Consider the following 24,791-nt stretch of genomic DNA (forward strand, 5'->3'; position numbering starts at 1 on the left):
GTGTTTTGGTGACTATAAACTCCAGTTGATGGATTGAAGCAAAAACCATCAATATTACTACACTATTACCAAAATAAACGGTGATCATTCTCACTGTAGAGGCCTACTATAATTACTATTATTTAAAAAGAATTCTATCAGCTGAAAAGTATGTGTTAACATTGAAATTCCTCATTGAAAAACTGGGACCCTAAGGAATCATTCAATTAATATGCAATAAATATTATGGTTTGAATTTTGCCTGTATAGAGGCATGGGGCATTATTTATATGCCTAATGATATCCATTGCCATAATCAATTATGTATCATAGGTTGTTGCACCAATGTTTGGGTTGATATTGTTAGACAAATTTGGTGCAACATTTAACCATTTTTGACAACTCAAGAATTCATGAACACATTAAGACACCAATACCTTGCAGAACACCTTAGAGAAATTCATGCTAGATTTAGTATAAAAACGTTTGACTGGGCGCCCCAGTGGCGAACCACATAGCGCGCTCAGCCGCGACACGGCCGACCCGGGTTCGACTCCCAAACCCGTCGTTATTTGCCGAATGTCTTCCCCCCACTCGGTCTCCCATTCCTCCTCTGTCTCTCTCTACTGGACTGCCCAGTAGCAATAAAGCGATAAAACGCCAAAAAATTAATATTTAAAAAAAAGAGATTTTATTTATTTTTTGACGAGGACCGCTAGGGGGCATGAGATGGGATAGTCGTGTTTAAGTGAGGCTCCACTAACTCCTACAAAAGTGTACAATTTAAGAATACAATTCACCGGTAGAAGTAAAAAAAAAAATCACAATATAAGTCGTAGATGCACAACTGTGATATGGGGAAACCGACTAAAGCCAAAGATGCTGAAAACAGATGACGCTAGCAGAGAGGCATCATGGTTGCTATTAATTGGCTGAATCAAAATGTCGACTCAAGGTTTGAAAAGTTGGATGCATCACTTTCTGGTTTGAAACAGACATTGGATGATATTGAGGAAAGGTAGCCTCAAACGAGAATGGCCTGAATGATCATGAACGCCAAATTAAGATTCTGGAAGACCAATGTGCCGCGTGGGGGCCGGAGGCCAGGGCGCTCGACAAAACATTCGGATTATAGGTGTAAAAGAGGGCACGGAAAAGGGCAACCCTACAGATTTTATTTCAAAGCTTATAACAACATTGCTGGGAGACGAAAACTTCAACAACAAGCCTGGAGGCCAACCCTGAGATTTCTCGGGTTAACTCGCCATGCTCTGGGCACCAAGACCCGAGATATCTCGGGTTTTAATCGATATTTCTTTTATTAGCTATATCCATACACTTTTCATCCATCCAGCCTGACGTTATCATTGGGAATGGGTCTGAGCTTGCAAAGGGCAAATACCGCCGCCTAACATCTCCCGGATGGTATTGCACATAATTGGAATCCCTCTGGCTGGGGCTGTGCATCGATCTAAGAAATCCGGTCCAGGTTTTACTTCTCGGGCATGCAGTATCGTTATAACAGATGGACTGGGGAAACTCGGAGCAGCATGGATTATGTGTTTTGGACATATAACGTTGGATCAATAAACGCGATCAATATTTGGAATGGCGATCAGGAATTGGATAAATCTTTTTGCACTACATCAGATGTGAGGTAAGGACTTTATGTTACGAATCTTGGGTTAATCCAATGTTTCTTTCTCCGCCATCAGAGCGTGTGTGTGAGGTTCGCGCTGATCAAAGTATGGAGAAGCGATTTTTCAGACCCTGCTTCTGTTCGCGCATGATGACACATATAATATCGATAATCTAGCGTTTATTTGAAAACTATTCATAAATCAAGCGACAAATGGCACGATTTCTAATGAAATACATTGAAGCTCGATTTGCTGGAGTTTATTGAGATGAGACAGAATGCTCTAGAAATATATTCATATTCATCACGGTATAAAACGGAAATGTATGTATGAAAAAATTATCTGTTTCGTGCATGTTGACTGGAAGCAACTCACTGACGATCAACGTGTTATTTAGATCTATTGCTATTATATTTGATATATTTTAAGCACTCGCAAGTAAGTCCTATCCTACATTGGATAAAGCACTGGCGCTGAAGGCCAACAGCAGAGGGCGCTGTTGGCCCCCAATGAGTTAAGGTCGACCGAGCACATAGGGTCAGTGTGAAGGCAGCGACAGCAACAGATGGCGCCTCCTATCAAATGATAGCACGGATCCATCATGATTCAGTGAAGGAGCACATTCTGAGGCTTGCAACACAGAAGTTCCCCTTACATTACAATATGAGCGAACACGTCGGCGTGTGGAGGTGAGATGCGGATTCCGACATCCAGCGATGTTCGTGGTATCGGTTGGCACAGACAAGCGGCGAGTCAATATATGGTTTAACCCCAAAAAATTGATACAAAAGGTTTTTCAATGGATTCTGGTAGTATTGGGCGTGCTAAATAACATACTAAAAGTCGACCAAAATCGACCCCTCCGAAAGCAGTCATTTCCAAGATGGCGTCCCAGATGGCGCCGGGGCGATTAAAATGGCTATATCTCAAATTAAGAAAATGGTGCAAAGGATTTCTCAACTGATTCTGGTACCTCTGGGCATGCTCACTAACATACAAAAAATCTAGGAAAATACACCTTCCAGAAAGGCTTCATTTTCAAGATGGCATCCAAAATTGCGGCTGGCCAAGCTTAAAATGGCTATATACATGTCAATATAAAAATTATATAAATGATTTTGTCATTTGATTCTGGTACCCAAAGTACCCCTAGACATACTTAGGAACATACTAAAGTTTTAGGGAAATACACCTTCCGAAGAGGCTTAATTTTCAAAATGGTGTCCAAAATGACGACTGGGAGCTTAGAATGCCTGTATCTCAAATGGGAAAACATTTCTAAAGGATTTATAAACTGATTCTGGCACCTCTATACATTAATAACGAGCAAAATATCTAGCTAAATATATCTGCTAGGAATGCATCATTTGCATCATCAAAATGGCTGCCTGTAGCTTATTTTGGCTAAAATTAAAATTGGTTATTATATTCAACCTAGAAAGCTGGCTTTGGTGTTGAACACAAAATAAATGACCCACTTATTGTGGTCTTTAGGCCTACTCATAATCATCTTCAGGATCCTCTGGGAGAAACTTGTTATGTGGATTGTCACATTCATGAAGTTGACATGGTCCACAGACAGTAGTACAAGGTAGTCCATATTTTCTGCATGAGCAGCGAAGTGTCTTGCAGGCAGTGGTACAGTTACAATGAATGACCTTCAAGTGACTGTCTGGAGCAGCATTCATTGTTGACATGAGTGGGACAAATCTATTGTCCTGCAGGTTCCAGCCCCAGTCTAGAGCATCTATACCATCATCTGTTCCCATCCAGACCATGACCTGGTAGTATGCTCTACGACAGTGGAATTTGGTAGCAGATTCAGTTGGTGGTAGACGTTCAGGCGTTACCGTTGATGAAGCTGAGACAACCTTCTTGCTGAAAATGTTATATCTCATTTTTGCAAGCGAATCTGTGCACTTTCCACCAAAAAAGACAGCCATTGCTTGGCACCCAAGGTCATCGATCACATCTGGTTTGGTACAGTGAATGCATTGGCACAAGCCTGAAGGACAGGGTCCCCTTTTACAAGTTTTTGGAATGCTGTCTTTTTGCCAACTCCGAAGATCCGGGAAGTTGTGTCACAGCCAGTCACAGCATGGATGAACAGCAACTGAGAACACACATCCTGTCCGAGTACTTCTTTCAAATGGTTTATGGCGTACACTTTAAAACTGCCATCAGCTTTCGACTTGTCTGATCTGAAATAAAGGCCCTTGCTATCTCTCTGTGCATAGTAAAGAAGTAAGACGAGGAGATCAGTATCTTCTCCAATCAGCGTTGTGGTGTGAAGAAGAGATGATCCCACTGCGGCCCTTACTATGTCTACATCAGCATCTCCAAGTGAATTGACCACAGTGCAATCCCGTTCTTTCAGTTCATCACTTATCATGTGGATCAGTTTCTGTTTATTCAGATCTCTTGACAGGAACTCCTCCTTCTTACCTGAGAACTCTGTCTCAGCAGTGAAGTTGACAATGGGATGAATATTGTTTCCTCTTCTTTGATGTGTGTTGTCTTTAATGGATGGCCCATCCTCATAGCCATCAAACACAATGGTTGTAGCTGAGCCATAATGTTGGATGGTGAAGTCTGCATATGACTGTGCAATTTTACCATAGCTTTGTCCGTGCTTCCATTGTATTCGGTGAAGGAGTGAACCACCATCAAGAACATAATGCTCCGTTTCTGGTACAGAATCTAGGATTGCATCACTTGCATGATCACAGATCGCGTGCGCTAGTTGTGGTTTATCAGCTTTGCGGAAGACGTTTCCGGCTTCAAAGAGGGCAGGAGGGAAAGGACTGAGTTCGCAACGCATAACCTCCTCCAATGACAGCTCTCCAGTTTGGGAGACAATAAGGAAACGTTGAAAAAGAAGTGCAGAATCAATGATTCGATCAGGAGCAACCTTGATAGACGATTTTTGTCCAAGGGTTATGGCTTTATCCTTTCTACTAAATGAAAATGTGAATACTGGCTGTCCGATCATTTTGTGCATGATGTTGCGTCCAACAGAGTCATAATCATGCACGTTCACTCCATCCTCAGCGACAACACCTGTAACAACATTCCTTAAAGAAGAGTCTGGAGAGAAAGGTGAACATATAGCAAGTTTTGAAGTGATCTTCTCCAGGTCAGCAGCATCCCTTTTCATCCTTGCCTCTGTTGAATCCTTGTGCTGTTCTGATGTTGTGTATGTCTGGTTTGAGAACTCCTGCATTGCGGTGTTATACTCTGATGTTATGCCCTTTGACATTGTCCAAAGGGATCTCTGATTGTCGGTCATTCCACTTCCATGTGTCATCCCTCCTGTAGTCTTCAATGACCTCATCAATGTTGTTTCGATTACAAGATCTGAGCTGAGGCCTGCCCATGATTGGCTGCTGCGACGGATAACATGAAAACCCTTTTCAAATTGTCTGAAGACATCTGGGTGGTTGATGTGAAGCTGACTCATCTCTTGGACATAAAAGTGTGCCGATTTCAAGTAATTGTAATGCCCAGCCGCAGCGAATATCGGCATGCATTCAGAAACAGCGCGTAGGTGCAAAAGCCAGGAACCTGTGCGATCTGCTGTTATCAGTGACCTAGCAACTTCTAACATGTGTTGGTAATTTAGCCACAACTGACTAGTTTTGGATCTAGCACACAGTTCCATCTTCCTTTTTCCCAGCTCTTCATTTATTGTAATGAGGGTCTCTGATGTGAACACTGTTTCCAATGGCATTTCACCCTTAACTATTGAGGTATACATTGCTTCAGACTGTTCAACCATTGCTGCAAATTCATGACTATCATCTACCATTTCTGATATTATCATGCGGTTAAGACATTTGTCAACCAGAAGATGACCACGGAATGCTCTCTGAACTGATTTGCCTGTCATCATATGGGCTACTGAGTTCTCCCCAGTCCCCATAGACTACCCCTAGAATGTCCTTAAGTCCTGTACCGTCCATCAGTGTACCAATTGCTCCTAGCAAATTCATAAATGTGTGAAATCCTCCTAGGAGCAGGACAAAGGACTTGAGGTGACTGCACTGTGGTGAATCTAGGATTATCTCTGCTGCTTTCCAATATAGGGGTTGGTCAAATGTAACTACTGGGGCAAGGTGGTGTTTGGATGCCAGACCACAAATGAACTCCAGTGTTGACAGAATGCATGTTTTGTCTCCGGAGTACATGTCTATCATTGGTAAGTATCTCACTGAAGACTGCCCTGGATGTTCATCTCCCTTATGAATAATGTGCATCATCCCCTGCCAACCAGGTGCAGGCTGTTTGAAATTGAACGATAACTCCCAAAGCAGATCCACCATCTTGTTACATTCTGCGAGTCTTGGAAGTTCTTTAAATGTGGTGTCTCTGCAAAAGTGTTTGGCAAAGTGATAATCTATTATCACAACTTTTGACCTCTGCACAAGATTCAGTTCATTAATTCTGAACCTTGGAATCCTTTGGTCTGTCTTCTGTCCTGGTGTCAAGGCAGCTATCATGCCCATCCCATGAAATGACCCTTTCCCATCAATTGTTAGAATATTATGATCTACATTGTCTGCAGCAAATAAGATGGTCGTGTTCAACACATCAATATCCTTACCAAGCATGTTTGGTGCAGTACAATTTGCAGCATTAATTTCAAACCTCTGCAGTTCAGAATAGGAAGAGCAGAATCCCATCTTATTCAGCATATCTACAATGAACCGAGACCGGTTTAAGTGGTGCATTTGCACTGCTAGGCCAATTTGCAAAGGGGCAAGGACAGCTCGTGGTCGGACTGCCTGTATGATTGCGTGGCCAATACTAGCAATTTTCTGCTCTGTCTCTTTACCGACAAACAAAGCTTTTAACACAATGTGGAGTGATTGTGGAACATAATCAAGGGCATTCTGTAGTTTTAGTGTCTCTGTAGTCGGGTACTCATTAACAGGTGGAACATTAGTCATTATGTCACTTTTTATGAGTTTTGCAGCTGTTTCAAGTAAGTGTCTCTTCTCAGACTCTTCATCACTGTTTTGTTTTGTGTTGTTATAGTAGGATCTGAGTGTCTGATGTTTTCTCTCTTATTGTAACAATACAATCCAAGCCATCTCCTTCTGCAATAAATATGCTATTTGCATATCGTTGCATCAGCAATGTTTTTAGGTATTGATTACTATATGGGATGGAATCGGCCTTAGACAAATACTCTTGCATTTTACACCTAAGTGCAGAAACGGTCAGCTGTCCATCATCATTCGTTTCAAAGTAAGCACACATTTTTGAGAGGGCTTGTTCTTGGTCCTCATTCTTTGGCCTTCCAGACTTTCTCCGCTTTGGATTACAATCAGGCTGAAATTCCATGGGAACATCACGGTCACACCGGAAATGTGTGCTACAAGCATTATGATACACACAGTCTGCAGCATGTAGATCACTATTATAGTATTCAATTCTACCTTTGACTTTGAATGACTACTCATCATTTCGTTTATCACAGCTTTGCAATATAGACTTTGCAAAGTTGTCTGTTTTCACGTAACTGTAGTCGGCACGTCCTTCATGAACATTTGTGCCGCAGAAAAGGCAATCAGTTTGGCTATTGAATAGAGCTTCAGACTGCCTAGTACTAGTCCTTTTATTAGTGGTACTTGATTCACCGCTCTGTTTCCTCTGTAAATGTAAATCAATATCTCGGCTATGTATGTACATTTTGCGGCATTCTGAATGTACTTTCATGCCAGCAGTCACATGAACAGTGTCACCTCTTTTAACACTAGCTTTATTGATCCCATCAGCACCTTTCTGACGAATCTCAACAAAATCACTTCCATCTTCCAATTTACAAATGGGACAGATCTGGGCACTGAATTCACTCATCACTTTAGAAATCAGATAATGGTCAAAAAGAAGGATTCAACTATGCTAGCTTGAGAGCTGGAGAGTGCAAAAACCTCTGGCAAAGACTAGGATGAAACTGGGGCTTAAATAACACTGCCAGGCCAGACACGCCCAGGCATGCCCAAACACAGGACTAGGTCAGAAAAGAAAGAAAGAAACTGATTCAGAAAAAGAAGGCTTCAACTATGGTAGTTTGGGAGCTGGAGAGTGCAAACACCTCTAACTATAACAACTATAATGGTCAAAAAGAAGGCTTCAACTATGCTAGCTTGAGAGCTGAGAGTGCAAACACCTTTTTTAGTAAGCTATTTGTATTTTTATAGTCATTTTAAGCTCCTGGGCGCCTTTCTGGAAGGTGTATTTTCCTAGATTTTTAGTATGTTAGTGAACATGCCCAGAGGTACCAGAATCAGTTGAGAAATCCTTTGCACCATATTCTCAATTTGAGATATAGCCATTTTAATATCTCCACCGCCATCTGGGACACCATCTTGGAAATGGCGGCTTTCGGGGGGGTCGATTTTGGTCGACTTTTAGTATGTTATTTAGCACGCCCTATACTATCGGAATCCATCGAAAAAACCTTTTGTATCAATTTTTTTTGGGTTAAGTGCTTTTTTTTCATAGATTGACTCGCCTAAACCCGAAGTGCAGACGATGGCTTCATTATGTGATCACTAAGTTGCAGCTGCTTACTATGCCCATTCTATCTACTTCTCATTTGTTTTTATTGGACAGGTAGATACTATTGCATACACAGACTGTCATGGTATGTTTACTAGCTCTTAAGGTTTTTGACTGGGAGGTGTTTGTTGTCAGAGGGGAGGGAGGGAGGGAGGCAGAGAGGGCCCCGGAGGACAGCGCAGTGTGTTTTCAGCTTTTTCATGTTAGTTTGTGGCAGTTCATATTATAAAAATGTTTAATGGTGGAATCTGTATACATCACTTGATGCAATTTTTGTTTTGTTACATGAATATGGGTATATGTCATGTCAGTAAATAATAATGGGGATAGTACAAGGATTGTAAGCCGGAATGTAAGAGGTTAAAACCACCCGGTTAAAATAGCCTTTAAATAGCCTGAAAGCTGACGTTATATATCTTCAAGAGACCCATATTAAGAATACAGCCAGGAACAAGTTACGCACGGGATGGGGATCACAAAATATTCCAGTCAAACTTCGGTGCCAGGGCCAGAGGGGTAGCTATTATTATCAAGAGGGGTGTGTCGTTTGATCATGTGCACAGTCGCAGATCCGAATCGTAGATTTGTTATTGTATCAGGGACACTTAATTGTGTTCCTGTAACATTGATAAACCTGTGTCGTCCAAATGTTGATGATCCAAAAAAAATTCAGACAGTTTTGAATAGAAATCCTGACGTTTGGTAATACAAATATCAGCAAAGCCAGCGAGGTGTTAAAAAGTGCCATGCACAATCTAAATCTTGTTGACATATGGAGGCCAGTGTTTCCCCTAGGATTTTTTTCAGGGGGAATAGACGCGCGCAGCCGCAGTAAGGTGGTTGTTAGTATCGTTGCATTTCTCTACACTGAGCTGAAATTAAACTATTTCATATAAATTAGGTAAATAAATATTAACATTAAACGCATACATTTACTTATTTACAATTATACATGCAGTAGTGACAACACTTATAACTATTTACAACCTGTGTAAACAACAATTTCAAGTTGTTCAGAAATTCTGAGGGCTCAGAATGCACACTAATAATAATAATGGATTGGATTTATATAGCGCTCTTCTCTGACTGACTGTTGCTCTGACTCAGAGCGCTTCACAGAGTCCATTATTCGTTCATGCACAGTCATACCGGTGGTGGTAAGCTACAATTGCAGCCAGAGCTGCCCTGAGGCAGACTCACGGAAGCGTGGCGAATAATCAACGCCTACGGCCCCTCCGACCACCACCAACATTCATTCACATGCATACACATTCATACGAGGCAAGTAGGTTAAGTGTCTTGCCCAAGGACACAACGGCAAGGCCTAACAAAAATAATGGTTGGTTTCAGGTTGCCGACCGACCCTGCCGATTTAGGTGCGACCCAATATATTTTATGAGTTTTTAAAAAAAATTATATATTAAAAAAAAAAAAAAAAAAAAAAAAAAAAAAAATCAGATTTTTTTTTTTTTTTTTTTTTTTTAAGAATAAAGTTTCATAGAAATCGTAGTCAAACATTTAGTATTATGGATATTAAACATGCTGGCAGAGTACATGCATCCATGTTGTTGTGAACATTTTAATTAAATAAAGAAATTCCCTATCGATAGTCGCCGTGGGAAAGAATAAAATAAAAAAATAAAATAAAATAAATTCCCTACCTACCCATGGCCAAACTGACAACCAACCTGAAACCAACTATTATTTTTGTTAGGCCCAATGGGATGGACATGGGCTTGAGCGGGATTCGAACCACCAACCCTTCGATCATTGGACGCCCCGCTCTACCCCTGAGCCACGCCGACCCACACTGACGCTCTGACCGAAGAGTCAGTTTATCAGAGCAGAGCAGATTTTCAGAGTGAATTTATTAACTCACCTTAACTAGGGCCCTATGAAATCCGTTTGATCTTTTCCTTGATTTCTCTGATTTTCTATTTTTTCCTTTGGATTTAACAAAAAAAAAAAAAACGATACAACATTATGTTTTTAACTAACTTTAACACATTGTCCGCCGTGCATTGTACCCATCCTTGGGCCCAGTCTGCCAGTGCTGTAACCCTATGGAGATGTTTACCTTCTTTGCAGGGCTATAACTTTTTAAATATTATAGCAATATCGACATTACTATGGCCCATTCAACATCGGGTATCTATCGTTCCGGATGTGGGAACGTTATATTTTTTCATTCATACATTGTCGTGTTAATACCGTCGTGAATATAAGTATGTTTTTAATGTTTTCTGCAGTAATTCCTAAAACGCAAGTTATAGGCCCTGACGCATGATAGATTATCAATTGGCGTTTCTTTCCTATACACGCTATATTAAAAAATTCAAATGTATATGATCGGTATACATTATGCTTCATCATGCGTGAAGGAAAGGGGGGGGGTCGTTTATAATTCCTTGATTGTCAGTAACCTCTTTTTTTAGTATGGGTTGATACGTTGGATGGATTGCAGTGAAATAAATAAACAATCGGGCTGAAATTAACGTTAGATTCCTCTTACCGTTCGCCGATGAGACTGGAGGAAAAATATTCCAATTATTTGACGTCGATCTGCTAGATCCATTTCCCGTTTGTATGACGCAATAAACGCCGAAATCATATTGATTCTTGCGTTTCGAAAGCGATCCAATGCACTCTAGTGTGTATCTAGACCCACGTTACAATATATCTCTGCTGGAGGAATTTCCCCGATGCACCGAGCGCCACTTCCGGTTTGGCGTGGAGTGTAACTCGCCCGAAATCCACCAGGGGGCGGTATTGAGGTGTTGCAATATCAGATCAGGGTCCAGCTGCGTCCCGGAGGGAGGCTGGATGAATTATGAATGCCATGGCGAAAAAATTAAAGATTGATCCCAAAAACGAGTTCCCTCGTTGTTGGCGCACAACGATTGGCGGGCAATAACGAGTATACTTAAAGTGTTAATGTCACACCAAACGACCAAATCAAATTCCTTGTATGTGTAAACTACTTGGCAATAAAGGCCTTTCTCATTCTGATTCTGATTACGCAAAAGCTATAAATAGATTATATGGAGCTTAGACTGAGGTAACCATGCCACAAACGGCACACTAGTTCCTGTTCATGTCATGGACATATACGTATCTCTTTGAGAACTGAACATTCTAATGCTGATGTTACAATCATTGAATTCTAAGATAGAATTCAGAGAGAGAAAAATAATATATATATATAGCGGCGATCTGCGGGTTTCAAACCAATATTGATCATTATGATTGCAAAATAAGTTCACACTCGGTTCAGCAGTGTTATGAAACATGTCCTGCAAGTTTTGTAATGTTTGGATAAGAAATTGTTGACATATAATCCGATTTGTGTTATTCCACACACATTTTGTACATTTGTAGTGCCCCCTAGTGGTCGATTTGAATGATATTTTCAGGATATGTGTTGGGTACTTATCTGGACCGCCATCCAAGATGGCGGAAAAATCAAATATGCAGGACTTTATGGGTTCTTGAGGCAAATTTGTAGAGTTAGGATAGATTGATGTCTGTATCAAGTTTTGTGTAAATCTGACTCGTAGCATAAGAGTTCTGACCTTTCCAAAATCCAAAGTTTGACCTTTAATTATAGCGCCCTCTTTAGGTCAATTTGGTTCATATTTGTTGGAGACCATTTGCACACAACTTCCATTCAATGGGTCAAAGTTCATGTTGCTACCATTTTCCATCTCACAGGAATTTGCAAAAGCATTTCTGAAGGAGAAGATTAATAAAAAAAACAGACTGGTAAAACGTCTGCAGTAGTCGGCTGCACACATTGAAATACCTGAGTCTCCTCAGTAAAGGGCCTTGGTGTTGTTCGACCAGTCCAGTCTACTGTTCAAGTGTACTCCCAGGAACTTGTAGGTCTAAATGCTAAATGTGGGGTATGCTTGGGGATATATAAAACGTTATACACTGTTATCTTCATTTTAAGGGTAAATAGGTTGTGCGGCTCCCTGAGCATTTTATTTTGTGGGAGGGGGGAAAAGTGGCTCTTTTGATAGTAAAGGTTGCTGACCCCTGGTCTAGTTAGACCAGTGCTTCTCAAACCTTTTCTGTCAGGCCCCCCTTTGGCGGACCAAAATATCTTGGGCCCCCTCGCCCCAACAAAATAGTCATGAAATGGGCCATGTTTAAATTTATTGAAATAACACCAATATCGTGACCTTTCAAATTGACAACACCTTCCCTCGCGAGAGCCACCTTGCCTCGCTGTGAAACAGCACTGCAGAATGGTCAGCTCCCATCTCCTCACACAGCGCAGAGAACAGGCGCGCTTTCAGGGGTCAGGTTTTGATGAAATTTACCACGTTTATAACTTCTGTCAACCTCATTCAGCTCAGGGCTAAGCTGTCTTGACGCTGGCGCCTCTCTGTGAATTTATAGTGTGTCCATTGCGCGTTTGGCGAGACACCCTTGATGAGCGCCTGTAGCCCCCTCCTTTTCCCTGCCATGGCCTGCGCACCGTCAGAGCAAAAGCCCACACAGTTCTCCCATTTCAGTCCATGTTCTGTCAGGTAACTGTCAATAATTTTGAAGAGCTCATCAGCTGTCGCTCTGTTTTTGACATATTTGCAAAACAGCAGATCTTCACTCAGTGACTGGGAATTTACAAAGCGAACATAGGAAATAAGCAAACAGTCTTTATTGCTGTCAGTCTTTGACAAGGCAACAAGCATGTCATCCTCAAGGCTCAACTTGGCCCTATATTTTGTTTTCAGAGCTGTCATGGATGAAAAGCCAGCTTCACACATATGTGGTGCTGAATGGTATCAACACCTTAACTGCTGCATCATGAGATACTTGGTACTCAGCACCACACTCTGAAACTAGCTCTCCAGGTGGTATCAGATGAGATTTCAATGAGTTCTTCCAAGAGTTTGGATGGAGATGTGTCGGGAAGCTTTGTCTCAATGTTGTCTGTAAAGTTTTTTTTTTATCGAGAGTAACTTGGTGATCCTTTTCTGTGTTTTATTAAATAATGATTTTCAGATTTTGAGAAATGGTCAAACTTATCCAAATATGGTATTTTCATGGAGAACAGTGCAGCTGCAACAGATAGCACTTTAGTGATAATTTTCTGTAATCCAATTTTTTTTAATTTTAAATTTTTTTTGCAGGTAGTCAAAAACAACAATGCCGGCAGGACAGGGCTCCAGACTAACCTTTTCCACTAGGAACACTGGTGCTCCTTACTGAACATTTTAGGGAGCACCAGCACAAAAGTTAGGCGCACCACGTGTGGAGAGTGTTGGGACAGAAAGAAAGGGAAAGTTATTTTCTTCCAAGTGCGCTTTTTTATAGATAAGACGCTGCCTTATCTGGCCTATGCAGATTTTTTTTTTTTACCTGGGAATCGATACCGGTAGTCAACGGTACCTTATCTCGGTACTTTACTCTCTCTGTAAAACTAAACTAAGTCTAAACTTCTCAATTTCAACATTGTTATCAAACACACAACCTAAAACCCCTGCCTACCTCCCTCTCCCAAACCGTTCCTACAACCAGTTTCTTTATGCTGCATGATCATGTATACAGCACACACACACAAAGGGAGTATCGCTTATAGCAGAGAGAGAGGAGACGGGCTCAGCCCCAACCCCCTTTCCTCACTATTGAAACTCCGCTCCACACTGTACCTGTGAGCGTTTCCGGGGTTAGTTTAGCTTATCTTAGTTAGTGGCTAACGTTACTTAAGGTTTTTACCACAACGTGGGCATAAAGGAATGGCAAGGATGCAAAGTATGTTAGACACATTGGACCCATTGCTTGTGGAGTTTTCACTGCACATTTTTTCAACCCCGGAAACGCTCACAGGTACAGTGTGGAGCGGAGTTTCAATAGTGAGGAAAGGGGGTTGGGGCTGAGCCCGTCTCCCTCTCTCTCTCTGCTATAAGCGATACTCCCTTTGTGTGTGTGCTGTATACATGATCATGCAGCATAAAGAAACTGGTTGTAGGAACGGTTTGGGAGAGGGAGGTAGGCAGGGGTTTTAGGTTGTGTGTTTGATAACAATGTTGAAATTGAGAAGTTTAGACTTAGTTTAGTTTTACAGAGAGAGTAAAGTACCGAGATAATGTACCGTTGACTACCGGTATCGATTCCCAGGTAAAAAGAAAAATGTCTGCATAGGCCAGATAAGGCAGCGTCTTATCTAAAATAATATCCACTCGGACCACTAGAAAAGCGCACTTGGAAGAAAATAACTTTCTTTCTGTCTTGCTGGCCCAACACTCTCCACACGTGGTGCGCCTAACTTTTGTGCTGGTGCTCCCTAAAATGTTCAGTAAGGAGCACCAGTGTTCCTAGTGGAAAAGGTTAGTCTGGAGCCCTGTCCTGCCGGCATTGTTGTTTTTGACTACCTGCATTGTCTAAAGGCGCTCCCATAGTCGAGCAGACTGTACACAGAGCAGACTCCGCGGAGGTCCGCGCGGCTCTTTGAGCTTTGATCTCAGCGGACAGCAGACCCACAGGTGCGAAGCGCCTATTTTCTGACGCGCGGACATCCGCGCCGCTGACTTGGTGTCACACAAAACATTTGGTTGACATCGAACTGCATTTAATGTGACGCCGATCTGCATTTTACTCTGACCACTCGCTCCGTGCCAAGAGAGATGTTTGAATGGCTTTTCTAAATGAAGTGTGTAAAATTGCCAGTTTTATTTCGAAATATTGGAAACGGAGATAACATAGAATGTTATCTCCGTTTCCAATATTTTTAAATAAAACTGGTGCTTTTATTTCATGCAATGCGTGTTTCATTTCAGCACCACGCGCTGTCCACCTCAAGCCTATACGGTACATTGCATCCCGCTACCTGTTATTCAAGTGCGTAAAACTTTTTTTGTGGGAAATTTAGTAAAACTGGTGCGAGAAATGTAGGAAATAGACCGCGGACGTCCGCTGAGATCTGCTCGACTATGAAAGCTCAAAGAGCCGCGCGGACCTCCGCGGAGTCTGCTCTGTGTACAGTCTGCTCGACTATGGGAGCACCTTAACTAGACCAGGGGTCAGCAACCTTTACTATCAAAAGAGCCACTTTTCCCCCCTCCCACAAAATAAAATGCTCAGGGAGCCGCACAACCTATTTACCCTTAAAATGAAGATAACACAGTGTATAACGTTTTATATATCCCCAAGCATACCCCACATTTAGCATAAAACGCCTGACAATTGCATACCCAAAGTAATTTGCGATTTATTATACTTTATACTTATAGCACACAGTTTGTTGCATTAATGGAATTATAAAGCAACAAAAAGAAAATGTTTGACTTTTTATTGCTGTTTTTACCTGTTATAACAAAGGAAACCCTTAAACTCTTATGAAGAGGAGAAAAAAGACTGGCTGTGTAGACCTATTTTTAAATAAAACGCAGAAGAGGAGACAAAACACTGGTGTCTGTAGACCGACTTTGAAATAAAACCCTGAACTATTCAGGTATATTTGAGTCCTTCCCTTATTTGTGGAACATTTATAAAATAAAAAGTAGTCTACTTTGAAAAAAGACTACCATGTGTAGACCTACTTTGAAATAAAACACAAAAGGAGAAAAAACACTGGCATCTGTAGACCTACTTTGAAATAAAACCCTGAACTATGCAGCTCTATTTGAGTCCTTCCCTTATTTGTGGAAAATCTATAAAATAAAAAGTACAATTTTCGTTGTTCGCAAATTTCGCACCACATATCAGGCATACAGGTAAGCCTGCATCGTTAGTCGTGAAAGCAAATTAATCTGTCCACGCTGAATTAAAGCCTATTTTCCTCAGACTTTCCTTTTTTGGATTTATCCATGGTTAGCTTACTGGGGGGTCAGAAACTCAAGATTAGCCACTTGCAGACGGCAGGGAGAGGTGCGGGGTGTGACATACTGTATATTTTAGTTGATGAAATATTTTAGTTGACAAAATATTTTAGTTGATGAAATATTTTTTCATTTCAGTGTCACAGTATGACATCGATCTCCAAAATAAGAGAAATTTTTTTTTAAATATTTTCTTTTTTTGGGGGGGGGGGGGCGCAGCTGATTGGCTAAAGAGCCGCAGGTTGCCGACCCCTGAACTAGACTAAAAGACGTCTAGCTGGCTACGAGTTATTTTACGTTGCTAAATCAAACGAATGTAAGGAAAGAAAGAGAAATAGACAAAGTTGTGGAGCTGCTACAAGAGGCTGCTGCTCACTGCGGCACCAAGTCCAAGCTAGAGCAGTGAAGGTTGTGTTGAAGCAGTGTCGTGTTGAAGTGCCAGGTGGTTTCAATTTGCTCTGTACACACTCCAGAACTTGATGAATTAATACAAATTTAAAAAGACACATTGAGACACATTCCTATTGACCCCATTTTTCATCAGGGGACTCCTACCCCCAACACCCCCATCAGCAGAAATGCAGAAAATCAAGTGGCTTTGCTTTGTTGCACATATATCTTCAGGTTTTATTGTACTATTTTCCAGCCAAATACTCATGCCCTATTTGAGCCTACTGGGCCCAATATCCGATGCCAGTATTTAGGGGTGTAACAATCTTAGTACTGAATGGTATGACTCAAATATGACCCCAATTGGTCAAAGGGGGGGGGGGGGGGGGGGGGGCTATAATTAAAGGTCAAACTTTGGATTTTGGAAAGGTCAGAACTCCTATGCTGTGATGAATTTGATGCAGACATCCATCCTCTACAAATTTGCCTCAAGAACCCATAAAGTCCGCCATATTGGATTTTCCACCATCTTGGATTTTATGTAAAACACATTTTTGACATTTTCAAGTCCAATGATCAATATTAGCTTGAAACCCGGTAATCACCGCTTGCGGCTATATTTTTCATTGTTTACGACTATGAAATAAAATGATGAATAAAGATGAATTGAGACCTCAAAATAGATTTTTTTATCGAATCATGCGTGTATCCTTACACCCGTAATTTTGTCTTAATTTTAGAAACTTGTGAAGTGGATGTAAAGACATAATGATCTCTGATTCCAGACTGGCTCCTGGTGGTGTTGGTGGTGATTGGCTTCCTGCTGCTGCTGATGTTGATTGGGATCTGCTGGTGTCAGTGTTGCCCCCACACCTGCTGCTGCTACATCAGTTGCCCCTGCTGCCCCGAACGCTGCTGCTGCCCGCGAGCACGTAAGTACCACACCTACACTTTCACTGACGGTCATTTTCCTAAAGGGTAACGACAGCCATTTTGTTAGAAGGTATATTATTTAGGGGGCACTACCACATGTTAGGAAAAAAGCTCACACTGTACTCATGTCTGCGCATTCATCATCAAGAACGCACTTCAAAGCCTTGTGGGGAGGCGTCTATGCTTTTACCAAACGGTTTGTGTTTCCGCGTTCCCGTTTTGCGCTCTGATTGGCCACGCACGTTTCTGGTCATGTGACATGTGCGCCCAATTGCATGACTAGCAGTGTCTTAGCCCATTTCCGCGTCGAACAGCCTGCAAACGGCCTAACGCCTAGTTTATCACTGGTTAAGCTTAGGCGACTCTTTCGCAGTTGGTTAAGGTTAGAGTTTGGAATCAGGGCAGGCGTTCTATCGCCATGCTCTAAGACTAACTCTAACCTTAACCAACTTTGAAAGAGCGCCTAAGCTTAACCGTCCAAAGAACTTGCCGTCACACGATTGGGCGCACATGTCACATGACCAGAAATGTCAGTGGCCAATCGGAGCGCAAAACGGGAACGCGGAAACACGAACCGTTTGGTAAAAGCAATGAGGCTGTGGGGAGAGCATCATCATTGGAAACTCACCAGGCAGCTCAACCAGGAAATAGACAGAGCACAAAATGACAGAAATGTAAAACTTAAAATACATATTCAGTAACGGGTAGGGAAAATGCTTGTAAGATATCATTTATAAGTTATAACAAAACGTCCCCAAGAAACAAACCTGGCAACCAGTAGGCGGGTGCTAGAAGATGAGTAATATACTGTATGTATTTCTGGTGCGCTGCCCAATTTCTGAGATAAGCAGCCGTGTAGCGAAAGGTCTGAATACGTATATCTTCTCCCACTTATCTTTTGTATTAAAGGATAACTCCACTATTTTGGGAAATTAGCTTATTTAACATCTTCCCTGGAGTTAGACAAGAAGATACATACCTTTTTTGTCTCTGTGCGTGCATTTTAGCTTTGGGAATAGACGCTCCGTTAGCATAGCTTAGCTTCATCACTGGAAGTGAGGCAGGACAGTAGCCTTACAGTGCCTTACAGTGTATTGCAAGGTCTGACATTGACCAAACTTGATATGCATGACCTTGGTGGGCTCTAGGTCAACTCCTGCAAAGGGGGTCAATGTCAGACTTTGCAATCAAAAGTTAGGGGGCTAATAACCCTTGCCATAATTTCAGTGCGCCCCCTAACTTTTGATTGCAAGGTCTGACATTGACCCCCTTTTCAGGAGTTGACCTAGAGCCCACCAAGGTCATGCATATCAAATTCGGTCAATGTCAGACCTTGCAATACACTGTAAGGCACTGTAAGGCTACTGTCCTGCCTCACTTCCAGTGATGAAGCTAAGCTATGCTAACGGAGCGTCTATTCCCAAAGCTAAAATGCACGCACAGAGACAAAAAAGGTATGTATCTTCTTGTCTAACTCCAGGGAAGATGTTAAATAAGCTAATTTCCCAAAATAGTGGAGTTCCCCTTTAAGTGTGAGGACTTAGGGCCCGCTTCCACTTGGCGCATATTTCTGACCGCACGCATCTGTTTTCAATGTATTCCAATGGGGAGGGAGCGCATGCGGCCGCCTCTAGGAAGTGCGCTGCCGTCGGCTTCTTTTCTCAGCTTTTTTGTGCGGCCGAAAGTTGAAACTTTCTGAACTTTCAGAGCGATGCGCTGGAGCTCATTTTCAGACAACCAATCACAGCCATTCATCTACCACTCTGTTTGTAACCTGACACCGGAGCTGCCTGCCTGTCTGGCTGTCTCCCACAGACCATTGAGATTCGCGACAAAACTAATAATAATAACTACACGAATACACTACTAAAAAGCTAATAAAAAGCAAAGGGCGAACTGTGGTGTCAGGCAATAACTATATATATAATTAATATACAATAAAGTTATTCAAATATGCTATAATATGTGCAAAACCGCGGCATGGCTGTAGATTTCTTTCTGTCATCTACAAGATGCGCGTCAAGCCAGCTCTGCCGGCGCACTCCCAGCATGTTTCACGGAGAAATATGCGCTAGGTGGACGCGGGCCCTTACTCACTGTGCTTAACTCCTCAACTCTGAATCAGGCCCCTTATGCCAAATTCTTTGGGTCTTTTCCTGCTTTTGGTCTGGTTTGCTTTCACACCTCAAACAAATCGCTCCAGGGAAGCGGTCTGAGATCACCTCAAACAGGTGGACCACGGTGCTGTTGTTTAGTACGGACTGTGTTCTATTACTGTGTTCACATTCACACCAAAAGCACCACGGGGGTAAACACTCCAGGATTTGATTCAACCCGACTAAACAAGGCTTGTGTGAACGCGCCCTTAGATAAAGAGTGATACAAGTGACCCACAGGCTCAACCGATTGACCTATCCCAAGCTCCACCCACTCTTAGCTTGACAAAGAAAAGCAATGCTTGTGATAGGAGAATCTCTGTTTGACAGAGGAAAATAGCAGTTGTGATTGGAGAGTCAAGAAAAGGGCGGAGCTTGGGACAGATCAATTGAGCCCTCTCTAACATCCCTACAGTATTGGCATCGATGGGTAACGCTGCATCTCTTCCTGTTCACCAGTATACGAAGCGGGCAAAGCTGTGAAGAAAGGTCTGCCCAGCCACTACGCTCCGACCCTCTACGCGCCCAGTATGTATGCCCAGCCAGGGTACCCCCAGCCGGCGTACGTCGGGGGAATGAACCAGCCTCCCATGCCGATGCTCCCCATGCCCAACGGTGCGGGGCCCCCCTCTCACCCCAACAGTTACGGCCGGGAGTATGACGGGTCCAGCTCAGGTGAGCAAAACATGAGGGAGCACTTTTTACTGTAGTCTCCGAAGAAGACGCTGCTGTGTCAGTCATTCTTGTACCCATAGTAAAGAAAACGAAGAGGATCTGCGTGCTTGATTCTCCAGTCCTATTCCGAGAATCCTCATAACGTGTTGTAGTGTTTCCTCAGTGTTTGACTAGCTGTTTTCTCTGCAGTGGGACAGGGCTCTCAGGTACCTCTGTTGCATGACCAGGACGCCGGTGGAGGGGAACACAGTGAGTAGCTGAGATGATTGATATGCATCTGGGTATGTTTGATGTGTGGCAAATGACTGTGTGAAAACATTCTGTGGTCTCGTTGTGGAAGTAAACTCAAAAGTACTTTTTTGACCTGTCGAGGCTTTGCATCCACTTCAAGGTCAATACCAGTGGTTTTCACATGTGGGTCCCAAGTCATTCTTGCCTTGATACAAAATTGATGCCTCAAAAATTCTTTCATAATATTTTTATATATATATATATATATATATATATATATATATATATATATATATATATTAGCATAGGCTTCTAGTGTATATAAAATGTATCTTAAACATCACATAAACCCAAGAAAGTCACCAATTTACTACAATGCTAATCTTGGCTTAACCATTCTGACATGGCGAGAGATTTTGTTTTCACAATTTGAGTGACTACCATCACCTGATTCCTGCAGTCACAGAGCTCCAACCTGAGTCTTATTATCCTCTCCTCTGCTCTCCTCTCCTCTGTTCTCCTCTCCTCTCCTCTGTTCTCCTCTCCTCTGTCGCATCAGCTCGCAGTGGTTACCGTATCCAGGTGGACCCGGATGGGAACGCCACGCGGGCCATCTACTACATGGAGAGAGAGCTGGCCAACCTGGACCCAAGCAGGCCTGGAGACTCGGCCGGAAAGTACAACCGCTGTGAGTGATCTCTTGGTTAGAATCGGAACCTTTTCATGCCAAGGACCTCCCAATAGAGAGCGATTAGGCAATGGATCCCCATCTTGTTTCGGGGATCCCATCTGAGAAATGTTTATTAAATATGATTTAGTGCATAATTCCACAAGTGTCTATACGTAAAGCTCACTCAAATAAAGAATTATAATATGTTATTTCCATGGCCTAAGACGGTTCAATCAATATCTGTGAACATGAGCTACTTTCTCCCAAAGCCAGAAACCAGAGAAGTAAGAATCAAACTTGTCATCAACTATAAAGTCTGTAGCTGCTCCATTGACAATGAATGGGAGACTGATTTTATGGAACCACAGAATGTTTGTTTTCTATTTTATATACAAATTAACTTTATTCTATAGTAGTGCTCTCACTTCTGAAACAGAAAACTTACCTATGAACTCGGAACATTCCTGGGTGTTCTCAGTGTCATTTATAAAACATTTCCCGATTCATTGTCTATGGAGCAGCTTCAGAGTTTATACTTGATGACATCACAAGTTTTAGTTTTAGCACTCTATTTTTTGGATTTGGGAGAGAGTTTGATTTTCACTAATTTCTTTCTACTGTCAGAGGAATAGCACATATGAGTTGTGAAATTGGGCGTAGTTCCCCTTCAAGGAAGGGAGGTAACAGTGGAGAGAGGGAAATGAAAGATCTGGACACTTATATATTCTGTTATCATGCTAACTCCTCATGAATTAGATAGTGTTATTAAATGATGTCCTGTTTAGCTGGGGACCCCCTGGAACCGTCCTCAAGGACCCCTGGGGGTCCCGGGACCACCACTTTGGGAACTGAGTTGGACCTATTTTGACCACAGCTAATCATGACAACACCGACTGCAGCTTCCTCCTTAAACCCTGCGACATCTACCGTATATCACTATTATTTATGTATTTTGATGAAATTGCCCCATTACTTGCCCTGATGTGTGTTGATGATTCTCCTTCTTCCATCCATCTGTTTTCCCCATCAGTGGATGGAATGAGTGAGGTGAGCTCCCTGCACGACAACCATGACCCCAGAGGTCGCGGGGGTCGTTCCCAGCCCCCTCCGCTGGCCACAGTCTACGACCAGGATGAAGCCATGAGCACCATCAGCAGCGTGTCCCAGCAGGGCCAACGTCGGGATGACTACCCGCGCCGCGGCGAAGGGGGCTCTGGGGGCTACATGGGAGCCCGTGGCCGCGCCCGCTCCATGGACAACCTGGACAACATCGGCCGCCGCTACCCTCGAGACGACTACCCGCCGCCCCGCCGCAATGATGGGCACAGAGAGAGGAGAGGGTGGGTTGTTCATGTTAACACTAGCTTCAGCTATACTCCTGAGCAATGCATTGAGTCCATACTGCTCCATAGCGAAACTCTGAAAGTTAACTACCTTACCTGTTTGACATTCACCAACCAAGAGGGACTGCTTTAATTGTATGTCAAGACTTGTGTGGTTTGAAGTAGACTTTCCCCCAAATGACATATTCACTCAAACATGGTAACGGGTAAAAGAATACATCTATTGATGTAAAAATCTAAAGTGTCCTCACAACACTGAACATTTCCTTGACTTGGGTGCCCTCTGCTGTTGTTTGTTTAACTTGCTCTTTACTATCAACCACTCTTGCTACTATTGAATGAAATTTCCCTCAAACAACACAGGTTCTGTTCCGTTACTTGAAGTTGGAATGCTTGGTTGATAATCCGGGGCCTGAAGCTGTTTGCTGACCTGTCTGGCTGCTCTCTGTCCCCTCAGCTCAGACGACGAGTGGAGCAGCAGCGCCCGCAGCGGCTACGACCGCAGCGGTGACGAGCGCAGACGCCGTGACTACTCCCCAGAGGACCGTCGGCAAGGAGGCGGCCTCCAGGGGAAACGCAGTCGGAGCCGCGACGACCTGATGGACCTGGAGCGCAGGCACGCCGCCGGCACCAAAAGCGGGCGGGATGCCTACGATGATAGCTTCCTGCGGGAGGCCATGGAGAGGAAGAAGTTGGGGGAGCAGCAGAGGTCCAGGAGCCGCGAGTATCTGGATAATGAGAGCGAGCATTCAGACCGCGGCAGGGGGGGACCGCGTGGACCCCCGCCCCTCCCCATGTCCCCACCCTCTGCCTACCCCGACCGACGAAACGATTTTTCCCCAGTTCCACCTCCCTACAGCGATGACGAGAGCATGTCCTCCGCCAAGAAAAGCAATCTGCGAAAGGTGAGACAGCTCAGTGGATCTATCTCAAGCCCCGCCCTCTTTTATTGATCCTCCAATCACGACTGTTGCTAACACTTTGTTTGTCCGAGAGAAGCGACAGTTGTGATTGGAGGATAAAGAAAAGAGGGTTTGATATAGGTTAATAATATAGGTTGTTTCTGTTGATCAGTATGTTTCATGTTTCTTCTCTTGTCTTACAGAACGGAGCTGTGAGTCGGGAGAGCCTGGTGGTGTGACGTGATGTGAGCAACCTGTCCACTAATAATGCAATTGATCTATCTCAAACCTGCCCTCTTTTATTGATCCTCCAATCACGACTGTTGCTAACACTTTGTTTGTCCGAGAGAAGCAACAGTTGTGATTGGAGGATCAAGAAAAGAGGGTGGGGGTTTGAGATAGTCCCATTATTTATAAAGGGACCAAGGGATTTTTAAGATTGTAAATACTATTCATGTTGCTAACTTGCAGAATTGTTTTTATATGACATAAAATAACTATCACAAATTGATGCTGGATGTGTCTGTACAAATATGAAATTGGTGTTGAGTAGCAGAAATGTAGTGTTTATGTGCCTAATCATTTACATAACATTGTGGCAGCCACAAGTGCCTTATGATGTACAGGATTTTACTTCTAGCTTTACAAGTCAGGTTTACTTGAGTAATGACACTGAACATTTTATTTCATTTTCTTTATGATAACTAAATATGAACAGATTGTTTTTGACTATCTTAATTCTTTAATATTTTGTTTAGTTTGAGTTTGCCGTTGTCATTGTACGCTTCTAATTCAGATGAATTACTGGACTTTAGAATGCTGATGGCATTCAAGCAATAATGGATATGGGATTCTTTTTTTTACCTGCTGTGAAGAATTAATTGTTTTAATAAGATACAGTAATTCTGTATATTTGGATGAACTTTATTTTAGATTTGCTTTATCTAATTTGTTACATTGTGCACATTGTATTGAAATATGTGGGAATGATCTTACAGTGCAAATTCATTTATTCAGTTTTAAAGAGTATTTTTCTGCTCTATTCAACCAATTTTCAATTTGAAGCTGTTTAGTACCATATGTGATATTCTCTCTACCATGCTAATGTTTACTACAGTATGCTGTCTATTTTTAAATAAAGCTTGTATAAAAAGGTCCACATGTGTCTGGTCACGTCTTTGATTTGCAGGGTTGTACCACTAGATGCCACTATGATGAATGTATCTGGGCTGGTATCAGCTGGTTGTCCCATGTATCATCAACCAATGTCATAGACACCCGTCATTAGCATTATGTGTAGGCTATATGTCTTCTATAGTATTTGAGTAAGTATCAATCTGTTTTGGGGCCATGCTCTTCTAGTAATTCTCACAAGAATTCCAGTCATAGGTGGGTCAGTTCTCACATTTCAGTATTTCATATTGTAAAGTAACTAGTATTAAATAATGAGTAAAGATGTTTTTAAATCACATTGCATTG

General features: G+C 42.5%; 1 protein-coding gene across 2 annotated transcripts in view; it reads left to right on the forward strand.

Annotated features, from left to right (window-relative positions):
- lsr (lipolysis stimulated lipoprotein receptor) overlaps nt 1-24,469 on the forward strand; it is a 36,214-nt gene extending 11,745 nt beyond the window's left edge. For both annotated transcript variants that reach the window (XM_084335717.1, XM_084335718.1), the window contains 7 exons: nt 17,188-17,334; nt 19,951-20,166; nt 20,356-20,415; nt 20,957-21,085; nt 22,098-22,407; nt 22,868-23,315; nt 23,516-24,469. In XM_084335717.1, the coding sequence (XP_084191843.1) occupies nt 17,188-17,334; nt 19,951-20,166; nt 20,356-20,415; nt 20,957-21,085; nt 22,098-22,407; nt 22,868-23,315; nt 23,516-23,551 (1,346 nt within the window). In that variant the 3' untranslated portion in view covers nt 23,552-24,469. The remainder of the gene's footprint in view (nt 1-17,187; nt 17,335-19,950; nt 20,167-20,355; nt 20,416-20,956; nt 21,086-22,097; nt 22,408-22,867; nt 23,316-23,515) is intronic.
- Nucleotides 24,470-24,791: the final 322 nt, after the last annotated feature.

The sequence above is a fragment of the Notolepis coatsorum genome (assembly GCF_963971535.1).
Source record: "Notolepis coatsorum genome assembly, chromosome: 19".
NCBI classification, from domain to species: Eukaryota; Metazoa; Chordata; class Actinopteri; order Aulopiformes; family Paralepididae; genus Notolepis; species Notolepis coatsorum.